Source organism: Panthera uncia, chromosome A2 (assembly GCF_023721935.1).
Source record: "Panthera uncia isolate 11264 chromosome A2, Puncia_PCG_1.0, whole genome shotgun sequence".
In the NCBI taxonomy this organism is placed as follows: domain Eukaryota; kingdom Metazoa; phylum Chordata; class Mammalia; order Carnivora; family Felidae; genus Panthera; species Panthera uncia.
The window spans coordinates 119,904,113-119,928,695 of NC_064816.1; the positions used below are offsets into that span (position 1 = coordinate 119,904,113).

The 24,583-nt window shown below is 38.8% G+C and overlaps 1 protein-coding gene across 1 annotated transcript in view; it reads left to right on the top strand.

Annotated features, from left to right (window-relative positions):
* Positions 1–24,583, top strand: part of BMPER (BMP binding endothelial regulator) — a 246,556-nt gene that overhangs the window by 143,494 nt on the left and 78,479 nt on the right. Inside the window, exons 11-12 of the mRNA XM_049641682.1 lie at positions 3,133–3,178; positions 23,873–24,202. Coding sequence (XP_049497639.1) covers positions 3,133–3,178; positions 23,873–24,202 — 376 coding nt within the window. The remainder of the gene's footprint in view (positions 1–3,132; positions 3,179–23,872; positions 24,203–24,583) is intronic.

A 24,583-nucleotide genomic window follows, 5' to 3' on the forward strand; every position in this document is an offset into this window, starting at 1 on the left:
ACCCCCTTTGCAAATTTCTCTCCTTCTTTTTTGCACTTCCCACCCAAATTCTAGCCTTGTAGGAAAATAGCTCCTACCTTATACTTGACCCAAGTCTCCTATTTCTCATTGACTTCTCCCACTTCTTTGTTTTAATGTCTCCAACTCCTGTTAGATCTGCTCTCTTGATCCTTTTGCAGGGTTTTCTGTTGAACACCATATTTTTCTCTTTTCTTTTTCCTCTTCTCAAATCAGAGATTTCTTCCCTTCGCCATTCAAAGTGTATGTAGTTGTTTATTAATAAACTCCCCAAGGGGTTTCTCTGGCCTAGCAGCACCCCCGACCCCTTTACTGATGTTTTCCCTCTCTGACCCTGGCCTCCACTGTAGCCCAAAATGGAAATAGTGCCCCTATGGAAATATCTCTTTTCAGAAACCCACAGTTCCAGCATGCTGAATAAAGCAATCATTATCTTCTACGGCTTGAGCTTCATTGAGTTCACCTCGGCAACTTGAAACCTTTCAAGGTTTTATGCATTTTGGGAAAATGTCAAACCTATTCAATACCTTCCAGTGAATGAAAAAATATATCCATATATTCAGGACATGTCCTCCCTTCTCTGTTATAGACAGCTTTTAATTTTATTCACATCTGTTATTATTATAAACAAAAAGTTGCTGTTTTTACTTGAGTGCCAAATGAGGCACAAAAAAACAACAGCTGTTGCTATTGCACAACTGAATGAAGGGGGGAGAGAAAAAAAGGGGGGAAAAAACCCTAATTAGTCTTGCTTTAAAAAGCCTCAGACATAAAACTGAAAATCTCCCATAAAAGAAAAAAAAAAGGGAGATACAATAAGTAGACTTGAACATGGTCTGCTTATAAATATTCATTGGGAAAAATGGGATCACATCATTTATGCCAGTCCTTGGGGAACCCTCACTGCTAATGAACTCCTGCAGCACATGTTGGTAATAATGGGCTTCCTTATTCTACAAGACAAAAACAGGATGCTGTGCCAACCTGGTGGCTCAAGTAACTAGCCCCAACAGGCAATGGTGGAGTTTCCAGCTTTACTTGAGTCCTGCCACTTGTGGCAGGGTTGATGGGTTTCATTGTCCTCTTGCTGTGGGGAGGTCAGCGTTCTTTATGTCTGTGGCATCTTGTTAGCATCTCCTCTGTGGGGGCCTCATTTGAGCCAGGAGCATCCAGCTCTCCAAGTGCAGACCTTTCCTCCCCCTCCTGGTCTTATCAAAGCTTGTCTGGGCCTGGCTCCTGCCCCAGGGGCCACCTTTCTGCTTCTAGGCATCTTTCCAGCCTTTCCTCCGGTTTACACTTTCCCTCCTCAGGGGCCAGCATAGGACTTTGGAAGATAACTTAGTTCTACCATGGAAACCCTGTTAAATGCTTATTTCCCCTCCCTTGCATTGCCTGGGGAAATTTAAATTTTTTTTTTTTTTTTTTTTTTTTTTTTTTAAAGAAGCAGACTATATTCTCTGCTCTGTTCTTCCTGGCTACTGCTCCTCTTTTTTTTTTTTTTTCCAGAAGTGTGGGTGCCTTGTTGAAGAGTTTTATGGTTGGACTTCCTGTCCATCCTCCCCTGAAGCCCTCCCCGGAGGCAAAGGAGTGCCTTTTGTGAGAAGGCCTGTAGGGGGTTCCAGTGAGGACGGGTCATTATAACACTTCCATCTCATCATCACTGATGCATACTGAGACTTTCTGTATAGTCACAGGACATTACTCTGTTAATGTTGAGACCACCCCTCTGAGTTGAGTGCTGTTACTAGACCCTTCTTACCAGTGAGGTCACATGTCCAGAGTTTTACAACATATAACTTGGGGGCCTAGACTTCATAGCTTGTGCTTGATTTATTCCTTATATGATTCAGTGAGATTACCAGCCGCACCCAGTTCCAGGAGAAAGGAGATGGCAGTTTCTGCCAAGGTGCAGATGTGGGGGTTCATATAGTCACCCTAGGGCCTTGGTTCAAATTGTTCTGTACTCCCTCGAGGCCACTACTCCAGGGGGAGCCAACCTCATTGATTTTGGCTAGAGCAGACCTCATTTGATCTTGTCCTCAGCTTCTTTCAGTCACAAGAAACTAAAAGGGGCCTCTGTGCCAAATAGAAATGAATAGAGCTTTAGGCAATGAAAATAGGTCCTAATGCCCCAAACCAAGGGAGAGCTGAGTGAGCTGAGAGACTAAGTTTTAAGTCGCAAAGTTGTCATAGCTTTTAATGTACCATTTTAGGCCTGGCTCTGCTGCAAAAATGAATCAGATGATGTTCTAGTTCCTCAATTATCAACCAGCATTTTTTAAGTCAGTATGATTTTTTTTTTTTGAGTACCTAAATCTATTCTATATGCAATTGATCAGTAGTGGCAATTGACCACATTTCTTTTTGTCTCTGAGCTTCATTGAGTCAGAGATAAGACAATGCCATTTTCTGATGTCGGCCCTGAGAGTATGTTTCCTTTTTTTAACGTCATGCATTAAAAAAAAATGAGAAAGAACGGAATATAGGAGATTACATTGTATTTCCAGAAAGGTAATGGAAAATTACTCAGCATTTCAAAACCCTCAGCTTCATTGGCTTTGACTGGGTAACAGTGACTTAACATGGATAGCATACCACTGTATGAAAGAAGAAACCCTGAATGAATTTGATCTGCAGCACAGATATTGTCCATATCCATAGGCCTGTGCTTGGGTTATGATGTATTGTTTGGGCCCCTCCAACAAGCAAAGACAGAATGAAGGCCTTACATGGATCGAGAGGTTGATAGACGATTCTCATTTTTATGTGTGTGCTTGGTCTCTAGAGGGCTAGTCTGGATATAAGTGAAAAGGTGTAATCCAGACTGTCTGCATCTTCCCTCCATGTGAAAAAAATCACACCAGTGAGTCCTTTAGATATTGTATTTCTCAGAGGATAAGAGCAGGAAAGCTTCCTGAATGACTTTGCCTGGCATTAGAACCTGATACTTCTAAGTTCATTTTCACTATCATCATCACCATCTGAGCATTGAGTTCAAATATAGCTCGGACTGATTTCATTAGTTGAACTGGTATTTTAAAAAGTTTTGTCTTCAGCGTGCCCTGTTTCTTAACATTAAGCTCTTGTGTTTTTTGTTTTTTTCCTCTTGATTAGGGTAAAATTCTCAACAGGAAAGGATGCTGTCCTATTTGCACTGAAAGTAAGTTTATTCCTTTGGAAATTGCTATTAATATTTGCTTCACCTTTTATAATTCAGCAAGAAAAATGGTGGTATAAGTTTTTGCACATTTTGTGTCTCTAGGTATGGGATGGGGTCATCCCACTTTTCTACAGACTTTAAGTCAGTTGGAATCCTCTCTCAGAAGCACCACTGAGATAGTTCCATTAGAGTTTGTTGCTAATAGAAATTTAGAAGTTAAATGGTCTGATGAGGTTTTTTTAAAGAAGGACCACATAACTTAATATGCATTTTAAATAATAGCATCTGCAGTCATAGCAGTTAAGATGATATCCAGTAAAACAAACAATATACATAATCTAGGAGGGATTTTCCTTGTATCATTATAAAGCCAAACAGCCACACTTATTTCCCCCTCTCCAACCCCACCCTCTTTACCATTTCACCTTGGCACGTTTGGTGTTGCTATTGGCAGAGTTAAACAAGAGGTCTTTAGAGTGGCAATGGTTTGGCCATCCTGTTATTTTTTTTAATGTTTATTTATTTATTTTGAGAGAGAGAGAGACAGAGGGAGAGACAGAGTGCACACTTGTGTAAGCAGGGGAGGGGCAGAGAGAAGGAGAAAACAGACTAGTGTTTCTCTCCTCTGCCAGCATGGAGCCCAACATAGGGCTTGATCCCATAAACCGTGAGATCGTGACCTGCACTAAAATTAAGAGTCAGCTGCTTAATTGACTGAGCCACCCAGGCACCCCAATCCTGTTCTTTTTAACTGAGTTCTTGAAGGTTCTCTCCCCAAAATGGCTTATTCTGAAAGCTGACTGAGACTGCACTACTAATCACTCAGAGCATAGCAACAAGTTCAGTGTTATCCCCACATGTAGACATATGACTAGCAAATTGCCATTTTAGTCCTCTTCAAATTCATATGGCGCTGAGACAGCTTGCACTTTATCTATTTATTTATTTGTTTATTTATTTATTTATTTTAGCTTTGTGTGTGCAGCTTTATAATTCAACATCTGAATACACTACAAAGTAATTACCACGAGTCTAGTTATCATCCATCACCACAGAATTGACCTTCTTCATCCATTTCATACACATACCTTTCCCCCATCACCTTCCCCTCTGGTAACCACTAGTCTGTTCTCTGTATCTCTGAGGTTTTTAAAAATTTTATTTGTTTCTTTGCTTTCGATTATACATATGAGTGAAATCACGTGGTATTTATCTTTCTTCATCTGACTTATTTCACTTAGCATAATACCCCCAAGGTCCATCTGTGTTGTCACAAGTGCAAGATTTCATTCTTTTTGATGGCTGAATGATATTCCATTATAGAAATATACCACATCTCCTTTATCCATTCATGTATTAGTAGACACTTAGATTGTTTGCATATCTTGGCTGTTGTAAATAATGCTGCAATGAACATAGAGGTGCAGATATATTTTCAAATTAGCATTTTTGTATTCTTCAGAAAAATACCCAGATGTGGAATAGCTGGGTCATATGGCAGAATTTTCTGAAGAATCTCTATACTATTTTCCACACTGGTTACACCAATTTACACTCCCACAAACAGTGTACGAAGATTGTTTTTTCTCCACATCCTCTCTAACACTTGTTATTTCTTGTCTTTTTGATAATTGCCACTCTAGCAGCTGTTAGGTGATATCTCATTGTGATTTTGATTTTCATTTCCATAACAATTAGTGACGTTGAACATCTTTTCAAGTGCCTGTTGGCCATCTGGATGTCTTCTTTGGAGAAACGTCTATTCAGAGCGTTTGCCCATTTTTTAAATTGGGTTCTTTGTTTTTTCATTGTTGAGTTATATGAGTTCCTAATATAGTTTGAATATTAATCCTTTATCAGCTCTATGGTATGCAAATATCTTCTATCATTCAGTAAGTTGTCTTTTCATTTTGAAGATGGTTTTCTTTGTTGTGCAGAAGCTTTTTAGTTTGATGTAGTCCCACTTGTTTATTTTTGCTTCTGTTTTCCTTGCTTTTGGAGTCAGATTCACAAAGACGTCCCTAAGACATGTCAAGGAGTTTATTGCCTGTGTTTTCTTCTAGGAATTTTGTGGTTTCAGGTTCTACATTGAAATCTTTAAACCCAGTTGAGTTAATTTTTTTTCTTTTTTTTTTATTATGTGAAATTTATTGTCCAATTAGTTTCCATACAACATCCAGTGCTCATCCCAAACGATGCCCTCTTCAAACCCATCACCTACCCTACCCTCCCTCCCACCCCCCATCAACCCTCAGTTTGTTCTCAGTTTTTAAGAGTCTCTTATGCTTTGGCTCTCTCCCACTCTAACCTCATTTTTTTTTCCCTTCCCCTCCCCCATGGGTTTCTGTTAAGTTTCTCAGGATCCACATAAGCGTGAAAACATATGGTATCCATCTTTCTCTATATGGCTTATTTCACTTAGCATAACACCCAGTTGAGTTAATTTTTGTGTATAGTAAAGATAGAGGTCTAGTTTCATTCTTTTGCATGTAGCTGTTCAGTTTTCCTATAGTCATTTATTGAAGAGATTGTCCTTTCTCCATCTTATGTTCTTGGCTCCTCTGTCATACATTAATTGTCCATTTATGTATAGGTTTGTTTCTGGGCCCTCAGTCCTACTCCATTGATCTGCATGTCTGTTTTTTTTACCAAAAAAATATGATTACTATAGCTTTGTAGTATAGTTTGAAATCAGGGAGTGTGATACCTGCAGTTTTTTCTTTCTCAAGATTGCTTTGGCTATTTGGGGTCTTTTGTGGTTCCATACAAATTTTAGTATGATTTGTTCTAGATGTATAAGAAATGCATTTTGATAGGGATTGCATTAAATCTGTAGATTGCCTCAGGTAGTATGGGCATTTTAACAATATTAATTCTTCTAATCCATGAATATGATATATCTTTCCCTTTATTTGTGTCTCCTTCAATTTCTTTCATCAGTGTCTTATAGTTTTCAGTGTACAGGTCTTTCATTTCCTTGGTTAAATTTATTTCTGGATATTTTATTCTTTTTGATGCAATTGTGAGTGAAAATTTTAAAAAATTCTCTTTGTGATGTTTTGTTATTAGTGTGCAGAAATGCCCAGATTTCTGAATACTGATTTTGTACCCTGAAAGTTTACTTCATTCATTCATTAGTTCTAATTTTTTTTGGTGGATTCTTTAGGGTTTCCTCTATATAGTATCATGTCATCTGCAAATAATGATAGTTTTTCTCTTTCCTTTCTGATTTGGATGATTTTTATTTCTTTTTCTGGCCTAATTGCTTTGGGTAGTCCTTCCAGTACTATGTGGTGAGAGGGGCATTCTTATCTGGTTCCTGATCTTAGAGGAAAAGCTTTTAGCTTTTCATGGTTGAGTATGATGTTAGCTGTAAGATTGTCATATATGACTTAATGTTGAGGTATATTCCCTCTATATACACTTTGCTGAAAGTTTTTATCATAAATGGATGTTGACTTTTGTCAAATGATTTTTTTGCATCTATTGAGATTATATTATTTTTATCCTTCATTTTGTTAATGTGATGTATCACATTGATTGATTTGTGGTTGTTGAATACATATTTGCATCCCTGGAATAAATCCTACTTGGTTGTGTATATGATCCTTTTAATGTGTTTTTGGATTTGATTTGACGATGTTTTGTTGAGGATTTTTGCATCTATGTTTATCAAGGATATTGGCCTGTAATTTCCTTTTGGAAATTACAGGTGTCCTTATCTGGTTTTGGTATCAGGGTAATGGTAGCCTTAAAAATGTGTTTGGAAGCTTTTCCTCCTCTTCAATTTTTTGGAAAATTTTGAGAAGAATATGTATTGAATCTTCGAACGTTTGGTAGAATTCACCAATGAAGCTCTCTGGTCCTGAATTTTTGTTTTGGGGGAGATTTTTGATTATTGTTTCAATTTCCTTACAAAAAATTCATCCATTCAGAATTTATATTTCTTCATGATTTAGTCTTAGAGGATTGTATGTTTCTAGGAATTTATCCATTTCTTCTAGGATATTCAGCCTGTTGTCATATAATTGTTGATAGTAGTTTCCTATCATCCTTTATATTTCTCTGAGGTCAATTTTAACTTTTCCACTTTCATTTATGATCTTATTTCTTTGAGTCTCTTTTCTTTTTTTTCTTGGCTCGTTTAGCTAAGGGTTTGTCAATTTTATTTATTTTTTCAAAGAACCAGCTCTTAGTTTCATTGATCTTTTTAATTGTCTTTTTAGTCTTGATTTCATTTATTTCCACTGTGATCATTATTATTTCCTTCCTTCTACTAGTTTTGGGCTTTGTCCTTTTTTTCAGTTCCTTTAGTTATAAAATTAGATTGTTTATTTGAGATTTTTCTTGTTTCTTGAGATAGGTCTGTATTGCTGTGAACTTCCCTCTTAGAACCACTTTTGTTGCATTGCATAGGTTTTGGTATGCTTCATTTCTGCTTTCACTTGTCTAGTTATTTTTGGATTTTTCCTTTGATTTCTTTGATGACTTATTGGTTGCTAAGTAGCATGTTGTTTAATCTTCATGTTTTTGTATTTCCCTTTTTTTTTCTTGTAATTAATTTCTAGTTCCATACCATTGTGGTTGGAAAAGATACTTGATATGATTTCAATTTTCTTGAATTTATTGAGACTTTTATGGTTCAACATGTGCCCTGTCCTGGAGAATGTTCCATGTGTACTTGAGAAGAATGTGTATTCTGCTGGTTTTGGAAGGGATGTTCTGTATAATACCTAACTATTAAGTCCATCTGGTTTAATGTGTTATTTAAGGCTGATGTTTCTTTATGGATTTTTTGTCAGAATGATCTATCCATTGATGAAAATGGGATATTAAAGTCTTCCATTATGGTATTTCTTTCAATTTTTCCCTTTAGTTCTGTTAATATTTGCCTTATATATCTTGGTACTCCTATGTTGGGTACATATATATTTCTAAATGTTACATGTTATGATGTAACATTTAATATAAACTTAATAAATCATTTAATATAAACAAACATGACATTAACATAAAAATGTTATATCTTTTCTCTGCATTGACACTTTTATTTTTATGTAAATACCCTTCTTTGCCTTTTATTACAGTCTTTGTTGTTTTTTTTTTAATTTTTTTAACATTTATTTAGTTTTGAGAGACAGAGAGAGATAAAGTACAACAGGGGAGGAGCAGAGAGAGAGAGGGAGACACAGAATCCAAAGCAGCCTCCAGGCTCTGAGCTGTCAGCACAGAGCCTGATGCGGGGCTCAAACTCACGGACTGTGAGATCATGACCTGAGCTGAAGTCAGCCACTTAACCAACTGCGCCACTCAGGCACAGTCTTTGTTTTAAAGTCTATTTTGTCTGATATGAATATGACTACTCCAGCTTTCTTATCATTTTCATTTGCATGGGATATGCATGGGATATCTGATATGATAGATAGTCTATGTGTGTCTTAATTCTGAAATGAGTTTCTTATACTCTCTTGTAGGCAGATAGTTTTCTGAAGTGTTTCATCAAAAGGGGAGTATTAATAATGTCACTGTCAAAGTGTTTTAATGTATAAGCAGGATTAAAAAATCCATGAAATCAATTAGAAGGTGTTTTATAAACTAGTTAACCTTAGAGAAGTGGGCTTAGATGATGGCTGAAAGCATCTTTCATGTGGGCACAAGTTTGTTTATTCCACATGTTTAAAATCAGAGTTTATAGCTAAAAGGTATCCTGGCGTTTTTTGTTTTTTGTTTTTTTTTTGACAATAGATACATATGTGATATATTATAAATATATTTATTGTATATATATCACACTATCTATGATAGAGAGCTATTAAGCAATTATACATTATACACTAGATAAAAATGTTGATTGAATTAATGAAAATGAAATTGTAGATTTAGTAAAATAATTTTTATTTAAAGAGAATGACATACATAAAACAACTCAAAGAAAGCCAACCGAGTATGCCTTAGTAGAGCCCAACAGTTAGTGCAGGAAGAAGAATTACCTATGACTAACACACCAATTGATTTCAAAATGTGTATAAATTATTACATTTAATCAACCTCCCAGAAATGCTGTGAGGAAACTTTCTTTATGGATGGTCTGGAGGCTACCTCCAGCTTCTTTCCTTTCTAGATGAGCAGAGTAGAATTTAAATTGGTGAAGTTTTCCTCTATAGCCATGTCAGTGAAGATGTTTGCATTTCTCTAGAAAGCATTTCCTTATTGAAGCAGACAAAGTTCAGAGGAACTCCTAAGATTTCCTAGCTAAGCTCTTCAATTTGTGTGAGCACAGATAAGTTACATCTCCTAATCACAGTGCTGTCAGGCAGGATCATTGCTTATCAGTTTAATAAAAACATAGGACAAGTCTTGTGCAGAAACAGCCCAAATCTTGAATTATCTGACTTTATGTTACAAGAATCAAGGTGATGATTATTGAGATAGTTGAACAAAAAGTTACATTTCATTATTAGTTTATCCACTATGAACTAGCCTTGCCAAACCTATAATAATGGTGGTTTATCAGAAAAAAAATGAGAAAAAGAATAGAAGGATGGACATGACAAAATAATACCAAGTTTTTAACAGGTCATATTAACTATTGTATTTGTAAAACTTATGTCACTAAGAGAGGCAATTGGCAAAGGACAAAACCATCCAGCTGTTGGGGCACCAGGGAGACCATTGACCCTGTGCACCTGCATCCAGCAGGTCAGTGCGGGAAGAGCCCAGGCATGTGGTTCTTGGTCCAAATCTACGTGATATCATCAGATGGCTATTTCTCAATTTCCTTTGGTGTCCTTTCCATCTGTTTACTCTCTCTTGCTCTCCAGCAGTTCTTCCACCGATGCTATAAAACACATTCTATTGGCAAGGTTTATTTATTTAGATTGAGTTAAGAGATGGGATGACTTCCAATTTTTTTAAGCAGTGCCCAGATTTTCCTAACACATTCGGGTAGACATATTCTGATGTCCCTTAGCTGTGGCCTAAAGATATTCTATTTTGAAATTCCTTTGGCATTATATCCAGGATCCAGAACAAACTTCGGGCTCATTTTTTCCTAATCTGTCATTTACAAAAGCTCTTCTTACATATGGGTTTCTAGAGAAGACCAACGAAGTACAAACTAAGTCTAGTGTTTTCTATAACGAGAAAAGTGACTGATTTCTATCTTATTCGAACAAAATCACACACAGCCATACACACCCCATTAGTTGCTGCAATTTTCAACCTCAGTGCTATGTAGTTTGACTAGGTAATTCTTTGTTGTGGGCTTTGTCCTGTACATTGTATGCTGTTTGGTAGCATCTCTGATCTCTACGAACTAGAGGCCAGTAGCACTTCTCTCCTGGAGATTTTGGCAATCAACAGTGTCTCCAGACATTGCCAAACGTCCCCTGGGGGTCATTTGCGACCCCCTTCCCAGAGCAAATGGTTGAGAATGATCGATACTCTTAACGAGGGTAACAGCAGGGTGAATGCAGACATGAACACCTGTGGTACATGTAACTTACTCTCAACACCCAATGAGTAGATGAAGTAGGAGAACAAACCTGGTATAAAAACGCAGACTAGAAGCCTCTGGATTTAGTTGAGTGTGTTTATATTTTCATTGTTTAGCCCTCCAAAAAAATTATAAAGGCATAATTAATCTTGACTGGTTAAAAGTCACCATCTTTGGTTTAGTTGCTAGGAAGCTAGAAATAAATTTGTAGCCCACCTCTAATAGCATGCAGCTTTTGAGTAACAAGTGACTCCTTACTTTGTCTTAAATGTCTCCCCTTATGTGATTTGAATCATTTAGTATGTATACCCATAAGCTATTCACAATCCTTCTTGGAAGGAGGCAAGAATAAATACTTAGATTCATATATAGTTTCCTACACAAATGAAAAGGATTGATTATATGGCTTCCAATAGTCTAAAACTTACTTTGATTATCTGTTGTCATTAAATGAGTGTCACATTATTTCTGGCACAGGTGACACTGGATTGTCTGTTTCTAAAATCCCGCATAATTGCTGCCTTATTGACTGGGTTAGTCTGTCTTGGTAGTGTTTGGGGCTCTTGCAGACCCCTGAAAAGAATAGCAAAGAGGAAACTTGACGTAAATGTGTAGAACATTTTCACAGGCTTCTCTGCGAAAGTAGTAATTTACAATTCATTAGGTAAAAAGCAGCAATTAGGCTAAACCTTGTTGTACTCCCCGTAGTAGAGCCGTCTTTGTGGGGTTGATCTGAAAGGGCAATGATAATTCTATCAAAATAAAAAAAAAAGTCATATTAAAATCAGACCTGAAGGAAGAATGAAAAGCATTGTTGTCTTTTAATAACATGGACGTTCTCTCTCCTTGTCCAAATGAAAAGAATTAAATCTGGTTTGGGTGATTTATTTAAAATAAAATATTTGAAGTAAGCTAAATAAACTTTATAAAGCTTTCATGCAAATGCTGTTTCTTGCCAAAGTAAGAGCTATAGCCTAGAGCGGATCCCACTCTGCCTGTGCTGGGCGTCACAGGACTGTGAACTGGGTGCCAAGAAGGCCACTGTCTGTTGTGCATGTAGCACTTGGTTTAAGTAAAATGCTATCTTACTGTGAGTTGGCAAAGTAGTAGGTGAAAGCTTGACCTAACCACCCAACAGCGAGACTTGAATCGGATAAATTCTTTGCTGGCAGAATGTCAGTTTTCAGGCATGGAAATAATACTTAGTGGCAAAGTTTTCACTGATAAGAGAGGGGTGTGTTTGTGTGTGTGTGTGTGTGTGTGTGTGTGTGCGCGCACGCGCGTATGTAGACAGGGAGAGAGGGAGGGAGAGACAGAGACAGAGAGACATGGACTCTGAGAGAGAATTAAATCTCTTAACCATCTACAAGACCAGAGGCAACGAAAGGCAGCCCAGATGTGGATGCCCAAACTCAGACCCCATAGATTCAATAAACTGTGCCTCTAGCTACATTAGCCCTAACCATCAGAATCCCAACTCAAAAGGAAAGTTCAAGATTACATAACACAAAGGCGGGTACGGTATACAGAGCACAGATGTGCGTTTAATTGACATAACCTCAGCTACACGTCCCACAAGTAACAGGAAATATCAGATTTCAGCAACTCAGGGTGCAAGGAGGCTCACAGTTGCCAGGTGACTTTTTAAACCCTCCCCCAGGGTTAGTTTCCAGCTGTGCACAGCATTAGTGTGCCTGCTCTCAGAGAGGGCCCTGCCTGCTGCGTGCACCCAGGACAGGGGCTGTGGAATTGCTCTGGTTGGTTTTGGCACACCTTACTTAACTCCCTGGGTATGCCTACAGGTATCTCCAATTAAAGAGTGGCTGTAGGAGGGGGACTGCAACAACAATTTAACGAAACTGTGACCTCGAGGCCCACTTTATGAGAAATCTCCACTGACAGAGGCTCTGCAAATTAGTAATTCTGTGTTGGAGCAAGGTTTCTGGCCCCTGAGACTGTAGACAACTCCAGGTCCCTTAACACCAAGGGTCTGTCCTTAACTCAGGAAAGCAAGGAAATTTGAAACCAGAGCTCAAGATGCTTGTAGAATAAGAATTTGGGGTGTTGACTTTAACCCTGCCAAGGAGGTGTTAAGCTAAGTGGCCACTGAAGTTTCTGCCGGAGCATCTGGAGTTGGGTTTGTCACCACTCCTGAGGCTCAACCAGCAGACAGAGGTGGCAAATAAAACCCAACTGTGTCACACGTGGTGGCTAGGAAATCCCACACCAGCAGGAGCAGCGTTGGAAGGGACACGAGGACACCAGTTTGTTGTCTGGTTTTTTTTGCTGCTCTGTTGTAAGGGGTACCATTACTTTACAATTTCTGGCCATGGGTTGGTGAAAAGCTGAAAGAGGAGCCTGAGGTTATCAGGGGTCATCTTTTATCTATCACCTGTTGTAGTCCATACAGGGCGTAAGTACTTGGTAAGTTCTGATGGTTTAGTTAACAGTCATCATCATCATCAAATAATAATGGCAAGAAATGCAGTAGCAGCAGCAGCAGCAGCTAATATTTATTTAGTGTCCGCTGTGTCTAAACACTTTCGTGGGCTGTCTCGTTTGATCTTCTTTATTTGATACTCACAGCCATTTTATAGTCAAGTGATGTTATCAGCTCCATTTTAAAGCTGAGGAACTGAGGCTTAGTGGTTAAGAAGTATGCCCAAGGTAAGTGTGGAGCCTGAATTCCTATTGTGAAATCTGGCCCCAGGGCCTGGGCTGGAATATCTACCGTTGCCTTATTTGTCATTTTATACAGTTTAACAACCAGTTGCAATTGGGAAAGGAAGAGAAGGTCCGGAGGGCTTTATAAAGGTTAAGGATTAGAAATTGGAGAAGGATGTTAGGAGGAGTTTCCAGTTTAATAGCATTTCCCTCCACCCTACCCTGGAGGAAATGCCCACTTCAGTGCCCAGGCTTTCATCTATGTGGTGACACCTCCATGCCTGCTTGGGTGCAGAGTGGTGATAGTTGGTGTTCTCTGTACTCCACTGACAAATCATACTGGCTTTGTTTTCCATGTCCACTCAGTTTTCCAGATTCCACCCCACCCCTCACCCCCCCGTCTGGCAACTCAGGGTTGAGGTATTTTCAGTGATAAGTGAAGACCTTTCCAAATTTTCGTACTTACGGTATTAAAATACTATAGTTTTAAACTTGAAATAACTGTGTAGAATTTCCACCAGGAGTAAGAAAAAAGAGTAGAGTTGCTCTGTCACTCAAACTCATCACCATTTCAGCACCAAAGAATTGTATAAATGAATGAACCTTTATTATGGGGTCAACCTTTTCACCTTCCAGGTGAGGAAACTGAGGCTCTTTGGTAGTATTAACTGGAAGAGCTGAATGAGAACCTGTTTTGTTGTTGTTGTTGTTGTTGTTAACTTTCTAGTCCAATATTCATTCTCACATAACATATGGCCTCCTTGGGTCTTTGCTTAGGAAAATATTCTTTATTTTTATTTTTTTAATGTTTATTTTTGAGAGAGAGAGACAGAGTATGAGCAGGGGAGGGGCAGAGAGAGAGAGGGAGACACAGAATCTGAAGCAGGCTCCAGGCTCTGAGCTGTCAGTACAGAGCCCCACCTGGCTCGAACTCATGAACTGTGAGATCATGACCTAAGCAGAAGTCGGACACTCAACCGACTGAGCCACCCAGGTGCACCAGGAAAATATTCTTTTTTTTTTTAATGTTTATTTTTGAGAGAGACAGAGTGTGAGCGGGGAAGGGGCAGAGAGCGAGGAACACACAGAATCCGAAGCAGGCTCCAGGCTCTGAGCTGTCAGCACAGAGCCTGACACAGGGCTCGAACCCACAAACCGTGAGATCATGACCTGAGCCGAAGCCGGACGCTCAACCGACTGAGCCACCCAGGCGCCCCTGAAAGAATATGTTTTGAACAGAAAGAGATATATAAATTCATTACTAGACATCTGGTACATTTAGTCAAGGCTGCCATCTTGAATTTTGGAAAAAGATGCATATACCCGGTTTTGACTGAAAGAACTGGTGACCAAACCCCCTTAGCACTGGTGTACCGAAAATACAGTGAAGTGACCAAACAAACAATATAGACCCTAGATTCTGAAATGAATATTTCACTTTACAGAAAACACTGTATAATAAATTACGCATTACTGTATGCAAAGCCGAGGCAGATTTATTCCTCTCTGGAGGTCACGTCTACTAAGAGCAAAACAAGAACAATAAAAACTGCTACATCTCTTGCCACTAAAATTGGTCCCATTGCCAGTAAAGATTTATTGGGTGTAAGTCTGTGTCAGTCTGTGTTGTGATGAACATTCTCTGTGTATCCTGTCCTCTGATCCTCACAATGATCCACGGAGTAGAAGCTCCATTTTGCAAATGAGAGATCTAAGAGTCTGAAAAATAAATAGGGTGAGGGCAGCTGATACGCTGCTCTATGGGACTCCAAAGCCAACACTTATGAGAACTATTCTATGTTCTCTGTTGACTACATTTTTATTCGTTTAGAGGTTTGCCTCCAAACATACATGAAGTTTGCCATTTTCTTTTCTCTCTGCATGACTAGCGGCTTCTGTTTGAAAGCACTTGTATTTGCTCACCTTTTAAAAACGTATCTACATTTATGAGGTCACTTAACCTCCAGTCTCTTGGGTTACAACACTTGAGTTCTAACCTTCCCTGGGAGTTTGGAGAAATGACTCACTAGCTGCACTATGTAGTTCCCTTTGATGTGAAGTTTTTATTTATGAGTACTATCATTCTTTCTTCTGATCACAATCCCTTCTTACTACTCTCCGCCCCCAGCCTCTCCACCCCTGCTCCACTCCTCTGCTCTGCCTTTCCACATCTGTCCTGAGAACACATATCTCTTCTCCTTTTATTTTTCACCTTCTCATCCTGTGAACTCACAGCTCTGCCTCCACAGTACCCCTCCTGGAGTTGCTCTCTCATTCACGTTTCTGATTTCTTAGGACCTTCACACACAACTTCTTGACAAGATGCTAATAGGGTAGATCTCAGCTCCTAATTTTTTTGGAGACCACATTCTTCCAAAGTTCTGCATTTGAATTTTATTAACAGTTGCTACCATTGATTCTCCTAATTGTGTTGGTTGGGAGTTGGATGGAGAAATGAACGGCTGATTCCAACCCCTATCTGTTGACTGAATTCTGGCACCCCCATTAACCCAGCTGCACAGATTTGGGGCCTTAAGGTTATTTCTCATCGTTTTGGCCTTTGTCCCCCACGTTGCTAATAAGTCATCAAATCTGCTTGATTGTCTCTTTGTGTTGTTTTTCTAATAAATAATTCCCTTCCCATTTCCATAGCGGCCAGAGCTTTAACCTATTGACTGCAGCTAACCTCTGTCTTTTCTCCTTCAGCCCTTTCTGTAGTGCCCTGGCCTTCACAAGAACTCCGGCTTCCTTCACTGTCTCTCGCAGTTTCCCAAAGTTTGTTTTATAAAACACTAGTGCTGAGGAAGAGTAATGAATAATATTTCAAAACAAGCTTCTGTGATTAAATACATGATGAAAATGCTGGGTCAAGTAAACTTAAATATGTCTCTTTGCTGCAGAATTGGCAGGGTCCTTTATATGCCAATGTGCAGGGTAAACTTTCAGGAGGGTGATAGAGTATGGAGTACCTCCTGAACTAATTTGAGCCGCCGAGATTTTTTTTTTATTTCTACTTATTTTGGCAGAGTCACAGGCAGGATTGATGTTTCATAGGAAACACATTAAGGAATGTTGGTTCTTTGGAATACATTTAAACTTTTCATGCTGGCAATAAATCTCAGGCCAATTTATTTAGACGTTTTGGGTGTCTCACATCTCCCGAAGTAACTCCCCACTCTGGTCAGATTGGTGTCCTGCTCTTCTTCTGCAAGCTGCCCCGTGACTTGATTAACATTCTTCTTTTGGCCTAGAAGGCTTACTCTGTTGTAGCCCCAGATCTACACTTTATATGTCTTTTATAGATGGACTCAACTCACGTTGTCTTGCAACAAGTCTATATTTTACATGTATGCTGCAGTCTTATCCAGCCCTATTTTCACCAGCAGTGGATATGGACTTGCTGGATTTGCATGCTATTTATAATAATAAAACTAATAGTAACTACTCTTTGAGCATCTATTACATTCTCAGTGCTTTTCCAATACTGTCTTTATCTTTATAACCAACCTGCAAGGTAATTGTTTTTAGAACCACGTTATAGGTGAACAAACTTGAGGTGATACTAGGTAGTCTGTGCATGATTTTGTAGTCTTTAAGTGTCAAGACTAGGATGCAAACCCAGGACTGTCTTCAATGCAACATATTTCATGTTTGCAAAGCTCTAAAGTGAGATTAACTTAGAGATGTGAAGCCCACCTCTTTCAGCTCAGGTGCACAGCCCTCAAGTGATAAATAATAATTTCTAGTTTATAGACAGCAGACATATTAAGGTCAGAGCTTGGATGGCAAGAGAGACAAAACTGAATCTTCTCTAACAAGTTTGGTGAGTTTCCAGTATTCTGGAAGGCCCTCTGGAGGAAATGGATAAAAAGCTGGTACAGACCCTGAGTTTAGGAATGTGTAATATAGTTGGGGAGATGAAATATAAACATATCAAATAAAAGAACCATATAATATCATTTATAATTAACTTCTAGATAGTATTCTTAAGCTAAAGGTGATGGATTCCTTGATCACTCTTGGGACAGAGAGTCCATGAACCTCTACATTTGAGTGGATACGTTTCTGTGCATTTGGGAGGAAGAATGTCTCACACATTTCTTCAGATCCCCAAAGAGCTTGTGATCCCAGCTAGTTAACGACCACTGAGCAGGATGCTGTGTACAGGGTATAAGTGGAGGCATCAAGTGGTGATGAGGAAGGCACTGGCCTCAGAGCTGCAGAGCTGGGTTGGACTCTGTCTTTACTGCTTTTGGCCGAGTGACCACGGGCAACATGGCAATGTCTCTGAATGCATTGCTAAGAAATTAGGGTAATAATATACAGCGTGCAGAGAAGTAGTGAGGATTAAAGGGGATAGCCAAAATGTGGAAAGCGTCTGGCATGGTTCCTGGCATAAACTAGTCACTTTAGACTACTCACCTCAGCTATCACCAAATGTATTAGTCTCCTATTGCTGCTATAACAAATTACCACAGACTTTGTGGCTTGAGACAACACATATTGTTCTGAAGATCAGAATCTGAAGTGGTTCTGAATGGGCAGAATCGAGGTATCAGCAGGGCTGTGTTTCTTCTGGAAGCTCTGGTGGAGAACCTGTTTGTTTGTTTGTTTGTTTGTTTGTTTTCATCTTTTTTAACACCTAGAGGCTTTTAACACCTTTTTTGGCTCGAGACCCTATTCTGTCTTCAAAACCAGCGATGGCAAGCTGAGTCCACCTTGTGCTATGTCACTGTGACGCTCATTTTTCTGCCTTTCTCTTTCACTTCTGAGGATGCTTGTGATGATGTTCATCCTGCCTGGATTATCCAGGATAATCTCTCCATCTCAAGGTCAGCTGATTAACAGCCTTAATTTCATCTGCAGCCTTAATTCCTTTTTTTTGAGAGCATTGATGAATGATCCAATTAGTTAACTGGTTAAGAAAAATCCTGTTGATAACCTGCTGTATGTTAGTCATTACCCATCTATTTTAGTAAGTTCAGTGTGGGCAGTTTAGCTTTTTCTACTAGCATGTATTCTTTAATTAATTAACCCATTCATTCAACAAATATTTACGGATAGCTAACTTGTATTATAGCAGGCATTGCTGTGAGTAATGCAAGATGAATCCATGTAATATGTATGTATATACCTCCAACTTACAAGGAAGTGTGCCAGGCACTGAGAACAGAACTTACATATAAGGAGTTTAAAACCTGATTTGGGAGTTAAGGGTACATTCTAACTATAAGTTATGGAAGAAATTGATTTATCATAAGTCTGCAGTGGATTTGGTGGTGACATTTTTAACCCTCAAACTGAAAAACATAATGCATCTGTAGGATGGAGCATTTGAAGTTAAGGCTGTCCCAGATAATCTGAACCATTGGTCAGTTTTGCTTGGGGGACTTAGAGGGATGCTGCGTCATTGGGGAAGGCACTGTGCGGAGTTGGCATTTGAACCAGGAAGTGAAGGATCCATGTACTGTGAACTGTCAAGTGTGGGACAGCCATAGGCTACTGCAGGGGGGAAGGTGAGAGGAAGCACTAGGCTCTGTTGGGGAGGCCCTAGAAAGTCAGCCATGGCTTTGGGGTTAGGTGTATTTCAGATTAGATCTTGAAGGTATGGACTGCTTTCTTTGATTTTCTGTTTGAGACTGGTGAGTGTATGGAAAATATGTGAAAAGAACTTTACATTCTTAACGGTATCCCTACTCAACTTAATATATGTGTGTGTGTGTGTGTGTATATATATATATATATATATATATACACACTGTATATTCCTATATATATATACACTATATATACCTCTATATATGTATACATATATATACACATATATATGTATATATAGTGTATATATAGGTGTATAAAATATATACTATATATATGTACACTATATATACTATATACACTATATATACGTATATACATATATATACATACATATCTACATATATATGTATATATGTATGTATATATATGTATATGTATGTATATGTATATATACATGTATATACATATATGTATATATACATATATATAGTGTATATATATAGTGTATATATATGTATATATAGTGTGTATATATATATATATATATTAGTTTCAGGTGCCTATTCAACTTTTGAAAATCAGTTTTTCTTATATAGATTTGTAAGTCTGTCTGGTGAATTATAGATTTGTAGAAAGAAACCTACTACCGGCTTTCTGCTCACCCTCGCCCCCATTCGCACAGTAAAGTTAGATTAAATTTTTAGTTAAGAAGACAAAGATGCAAAATTTTCTAGGAATCCAGGTGCCGCTTGTTGGAGCATCTGTTGGCCCCTGGAGTGCACAGGGCAACAGCTGTCAGGGACACCTGTGCGTGAGGCCAGAGCCTCCTGCATGCAGAAGTTCAGTTTCTGCTGGGGCACTCACAGCCTTTTTATGTCAGAGGCTTACGTCATGTTCAGGAGGAGCGTAGACCAACAGCATCAGGGCTTGTGTTAAGGGCAGTGTTTCTAATCCCACCCTTTCCCGGTTCTTTACCCAAATTTGGCACATCATCACGAAGCTTACCCACCTGGGGTTCCCTGCATGACCCAAGGACCCAGAGTCCCACAGGGCCTGATTCCCTGCAATTTGTGTTGAGAAACGTTTAAAACCGTTTTTTATTTGATAGACTTTCTTGTGGTTAGGACACTTCTGGAAATGTGCTGATCTGTGTGGTGCTGTGGTGCCATGAGTAGGGGAAACCCTCCTCTTTGCAGGAGAAAAGGACTGAGGATGAGAGTCATTTTCTATGTTTTCAAAGTGATTTTAATGACTGGGGAAATCTTACGACATGGTAAGTGACGAGGAAATAAAATTTCATGTACAGGATAATCTTAACTGTGTTAAAATACACATACGGCACACACACACATACACACACACAATTGTAAACGGTGGTTATTTCTTGGTCGCAGAACCATGAATGATACTTTTTTTCTTCCTTTCTCTTTTGTTTTTGTTTGGTTGTGTTTTGGGGAGAGGGGTTTAGAGTCTGTTTGATTTCTCTTACTTTCTTTATAACATTCTGTATAATTTTCCCTTAATTTTATTTGACTGATGTTTTGAGAATAATCACTGCTCTCAGAAGGAAGGCATTTCATTAGAATAAATATACCAGTGGCTGAAATACCTATACCTGATGAGGTTAAGAGAAAAATATTGGAATTATGTTTTTAGAAACAGCCTGACTCTCTTAATTCTCGTTGCAATCTTATTAAAGCATGGAACATCAAAGCAATGTGTTTTAATCCAGTGTTTTTAATTTTGTAAGGCAAATATTCTTATTCCAAAAGTATACCTAGTCATTGTAAATAATGAAATGTAATGTAAATAATAATGTAAATACACATAAACAAGAAAGAGGAAAATACATGTCACATATAATTCTATTACTTAAGAGAAGAAAAACCCACTCTTAATATTTGGGTTTATATACTTCTAATGTTTTTTTATGCTTAGACGTTGTGTACATATGAGGAAAACAAACCAAACCAAAAATGACATTTGATGATTTTATTTAAAGGACTTAGAAAAAAACATACCAGTACTTGTAAATTGGAATTTTTCTCTCCATCCTCTGACTTAGACACATTCAAACAAGGTTAGTTATAGAATGGTCCATTTATCTAGCTCTAACCATCACTCCAAGCTTTCCAGAATAGTGTGACCAGACATCTGGACTTTTTGGACTGCAGCTCATTTCACTGGGTCTGCTGGAAAAAAAATGGTATGAGCTTACAATGTTCATTTGTGTCCCTTAAATGTTTGTCTAGCTTTTGTCCTTTCCAGCTAGGTGGCTTGTGTGTCCCTGGAGATTTGCACTTTAAGCCATCCTCCAGTGCACATGCTCATTGCTCCTGCAGGATCTGGCATGGGGACCTTGAGGTGCCAGGAAAAAGGGCCCAAGTTTCAAAATTATTTTAGCTCATGATACAAATGTCCCCAAATGCAACACATAATTCTCAAGCATCTTCCTCGTCATGAAATTTTGTTGGCCTCTTCTATCTTGCTGTTACGCAGAAAAATCATTCTGATCTCCAAACCCCTCTCTTCCACAAGTTAGGGCCTCTTGAAAAATATCTTTCCTGACAGCCTTGTTCACACATGATTTCCCTCGCCTGGTCCCCCTGGATGTCCCTCATTGCTTTCTGCCCAGCTATGAGTAAGCTCAGCCTTCCCTGGGGCCACCATAGGCTATATATTTTCTGTTGCTTCTTTGAGGATTTGCTCAGTCATTTAACTGGTCTTATGTACAAGCGCTCACATTTTGACTTTAAAAACAAAATTATAACAACAAAAACAAAAAACAGAAAAGCAAAAGGAAGAAAGGAGGGAAAAGCATCACTCATGGTTCTGCCACCCAGAAATAACCACAGTTTACAGTCTGTGTGTGTGTGTGTGTATTTATTTTAACACAGTTAAGATGATCCTGTAGACAGAAATTTGTTTCCTATTTTTCACTTAACATGTCATAAGTATTTCCTTAATCGTGAACATGATTCATAAACTTTTTCAATGACTAGATAATAGTTCATGTTATGGATTTACTACCAAGGGCTTAGCTGTTGTTTAATGTTAGGAGACAATCTAAATATCCATTTTCTTACAATGTATCCGGGATCAATAGGCATGTAGAACAGCACTACGGGAGGTAGTGATTCCTTGGTTAATGCTAGCTCTTACTGGTTTTATTAATAATAATTTGGTTGCAGTTGTCAGAAAACCAGCAGAAGCCCTGGATTGTCCATGGTGCAAGGAGAGGATTGCCAATTGCAGACTCTGGGCAGGTGGTGTAGGCATTTCCTCATCCTGCTCCCAGCTGAGAGAGGATTTCTTCTGGAATATTTCAGCTCCTCCATTAGTGCCTTGGCCTCTCCAGGCTGAGATCCATCTGTTTCAAGCTCGAAAGCTCAAAAGCCTTGATTGGTTCTGGGTGATTTCTTGGGTGTGTTAAAAACTCTGAAAAAGCCCTTCTCTTGAATTTGGTGCATCTAAATGGAGGGCAAATTAAAATTTTGTTGCTGAGCTCTCAAAGCTTCTCTCCCCATCCTGGTCTTCCACCCTCTTCCCCCAAGTAGTGCCTTTTATATATTCCTTGAAGTATTTGTTCATTGGAACTATCCTACACACAAAAATCTGTATCTTTTTGAGTCTCTATGAGTTATTGACAAGGAAAGCTAACTTAGAACAGGCAGTTAATTTACCAAATTGCAAATACATGTGATTTATATGGAGTCCAATGTAATTGACATATGTAATGACATAATGTATCATAATACAAAACAACATTACTCTCCAAACACTTTAGAAATTAAAAGCACATGGTTGCCTTGGATCCCATTGGTCCTATCAGATCAGTTGGCACATCCTCCCTCTGTATTGACTTTTAATTATTCTCTTACATATTCAGAGCAATTGCTTATAGGATAGTTTCATATTCTTGACCTATGCTGGTGTTAACTGGAAATTGATCTTTTGATTATAGTTCTTTCATCATGTTGGCTGCTTTACCTAAATGAATTCCTCATTTCCTGGTTGTTCATGCCTCCCTGAAAACAGATAAAAAATCTTTACGTGGAGAACAAATCAATGCCAAATATTGTTTAAGAAAAAGAAACGATGTTTAATTTTCTCTAAAACTTTTTGAGATGCTCCAAGTGTAAAACTTTACCTGGGTTTCACAAATATTTGAATGAATGGTATTTTGAAGTGATGAATGCATTGGAATTTCCTAAATCTACTAAATGATGGGTTTTACAATTTATTTTTCCCCAATTTTAGATTTTGATACACAGATCAAAATATCGAACCTTATATTTGTAAAAAACACAGGGACTATTAATTTTATTAGTACTTTGTTTCCTAGTGGTATTTAAACATGTATCTATTTGGCAATTCTATTTATTTGTCCTTAGTAAATACATGGGTGTTGAATATAATACCTCTAAAAAATGAAATACAATACCTCTAAGAAATGAAGACCCATGAGTAACATTTAGAATACGATGTTTCCACATGTTTTTGAATCAGTTAAATGGAAATAATACTATTACTTTGCTCTATTGTCATTTATGTTGCTGCCATCTATTTATTTATTTATTTATTTATTTATTTAGGTTTTGTTTATATGTGTTATGCAGTGAGGCCAGTTCTGTGCACAAAATTATCTTAGTTTTATTTCTCCATAGCTTATGTTAAGACCATAGAAGTATATCAAGTCTCCAAAACAGATGGTTTAAAAACTTGGAAGTGTTATAAATAACTTTCACGTATAAAAGTACCTGAAATATTGCATGCCCTGTGAGGTTTCGCACAGACTTTGAAAACAACCAGTTCTTTTTTTTTTTTTTTTTTTTTTTTTTTTTTTTTTTAAGTTGATTTCCACTAGTGCATCTCTACTAAGACCCTCCCTTGCCTGGCAGGTGCTCCCTCCAGGTTTATTGCAGGGACCCCTGATTTCTCTTTGAATCCTTTGAATCCTTTATGACCTGCTTTTGTCTCTCACTCATCCGCAGAGCCTGGCGTTTGCACGGTATTCGGAGATCCCCACTACAACACTTTTGACGGACGGACATTTAACTTTCAGGGGACGTGTCAGTACGTTTTGACAAAAGACTGCTCCTCCCCTGCCTCGCCCTTTCAGGTGCTGGTGAAGAACGACGCGCGCAGGACCCGCTCCTTCTCCTGGACCAAGTCTGTGGACCTGGTGCTGGGCTCCAGCACCGTCAGCCTCCAGCAGCACTTGACCGTGCGCTGGAACGGCTCGCGCATCGCGCTGCCCTGCCAGGCGCCGCAGTTCCACATCGACCTGGATGGCTACCTCTTGAAAGTGACGACCAAAGCAGGTGGGCTTCTGGGTCCCTCTGGCTGTCGCCTCTGCCTCACGAACCCGCACAGCAACGCCGCCTCAGTGTTTCTGCAGCAGGCGTTGCCTCATCCCTGCTCACCAGGGCTTCCGCCTGAGACCTGGAAGATACCACAAAATAGCTGGAGAAATCTGCAAACCGCGGAGCCTTGCAGTCCGGCACCAGTCACACCACCCTTGTAATCTGCTGACATCCTCGTTCCGAAAATAGCACTTGTGCGCTCCAAATAACTTCTTTCTCATGTTTTGTTGCAGTTTTAGGACATTGATGTCCAGCTTGGAACTGTCAGTGTTTCTCCCAGCTCAGCCAATAATGTGCAGTTTCACATCTGTGAGGAAGAGTTTTCTTGTTAGCATCTGT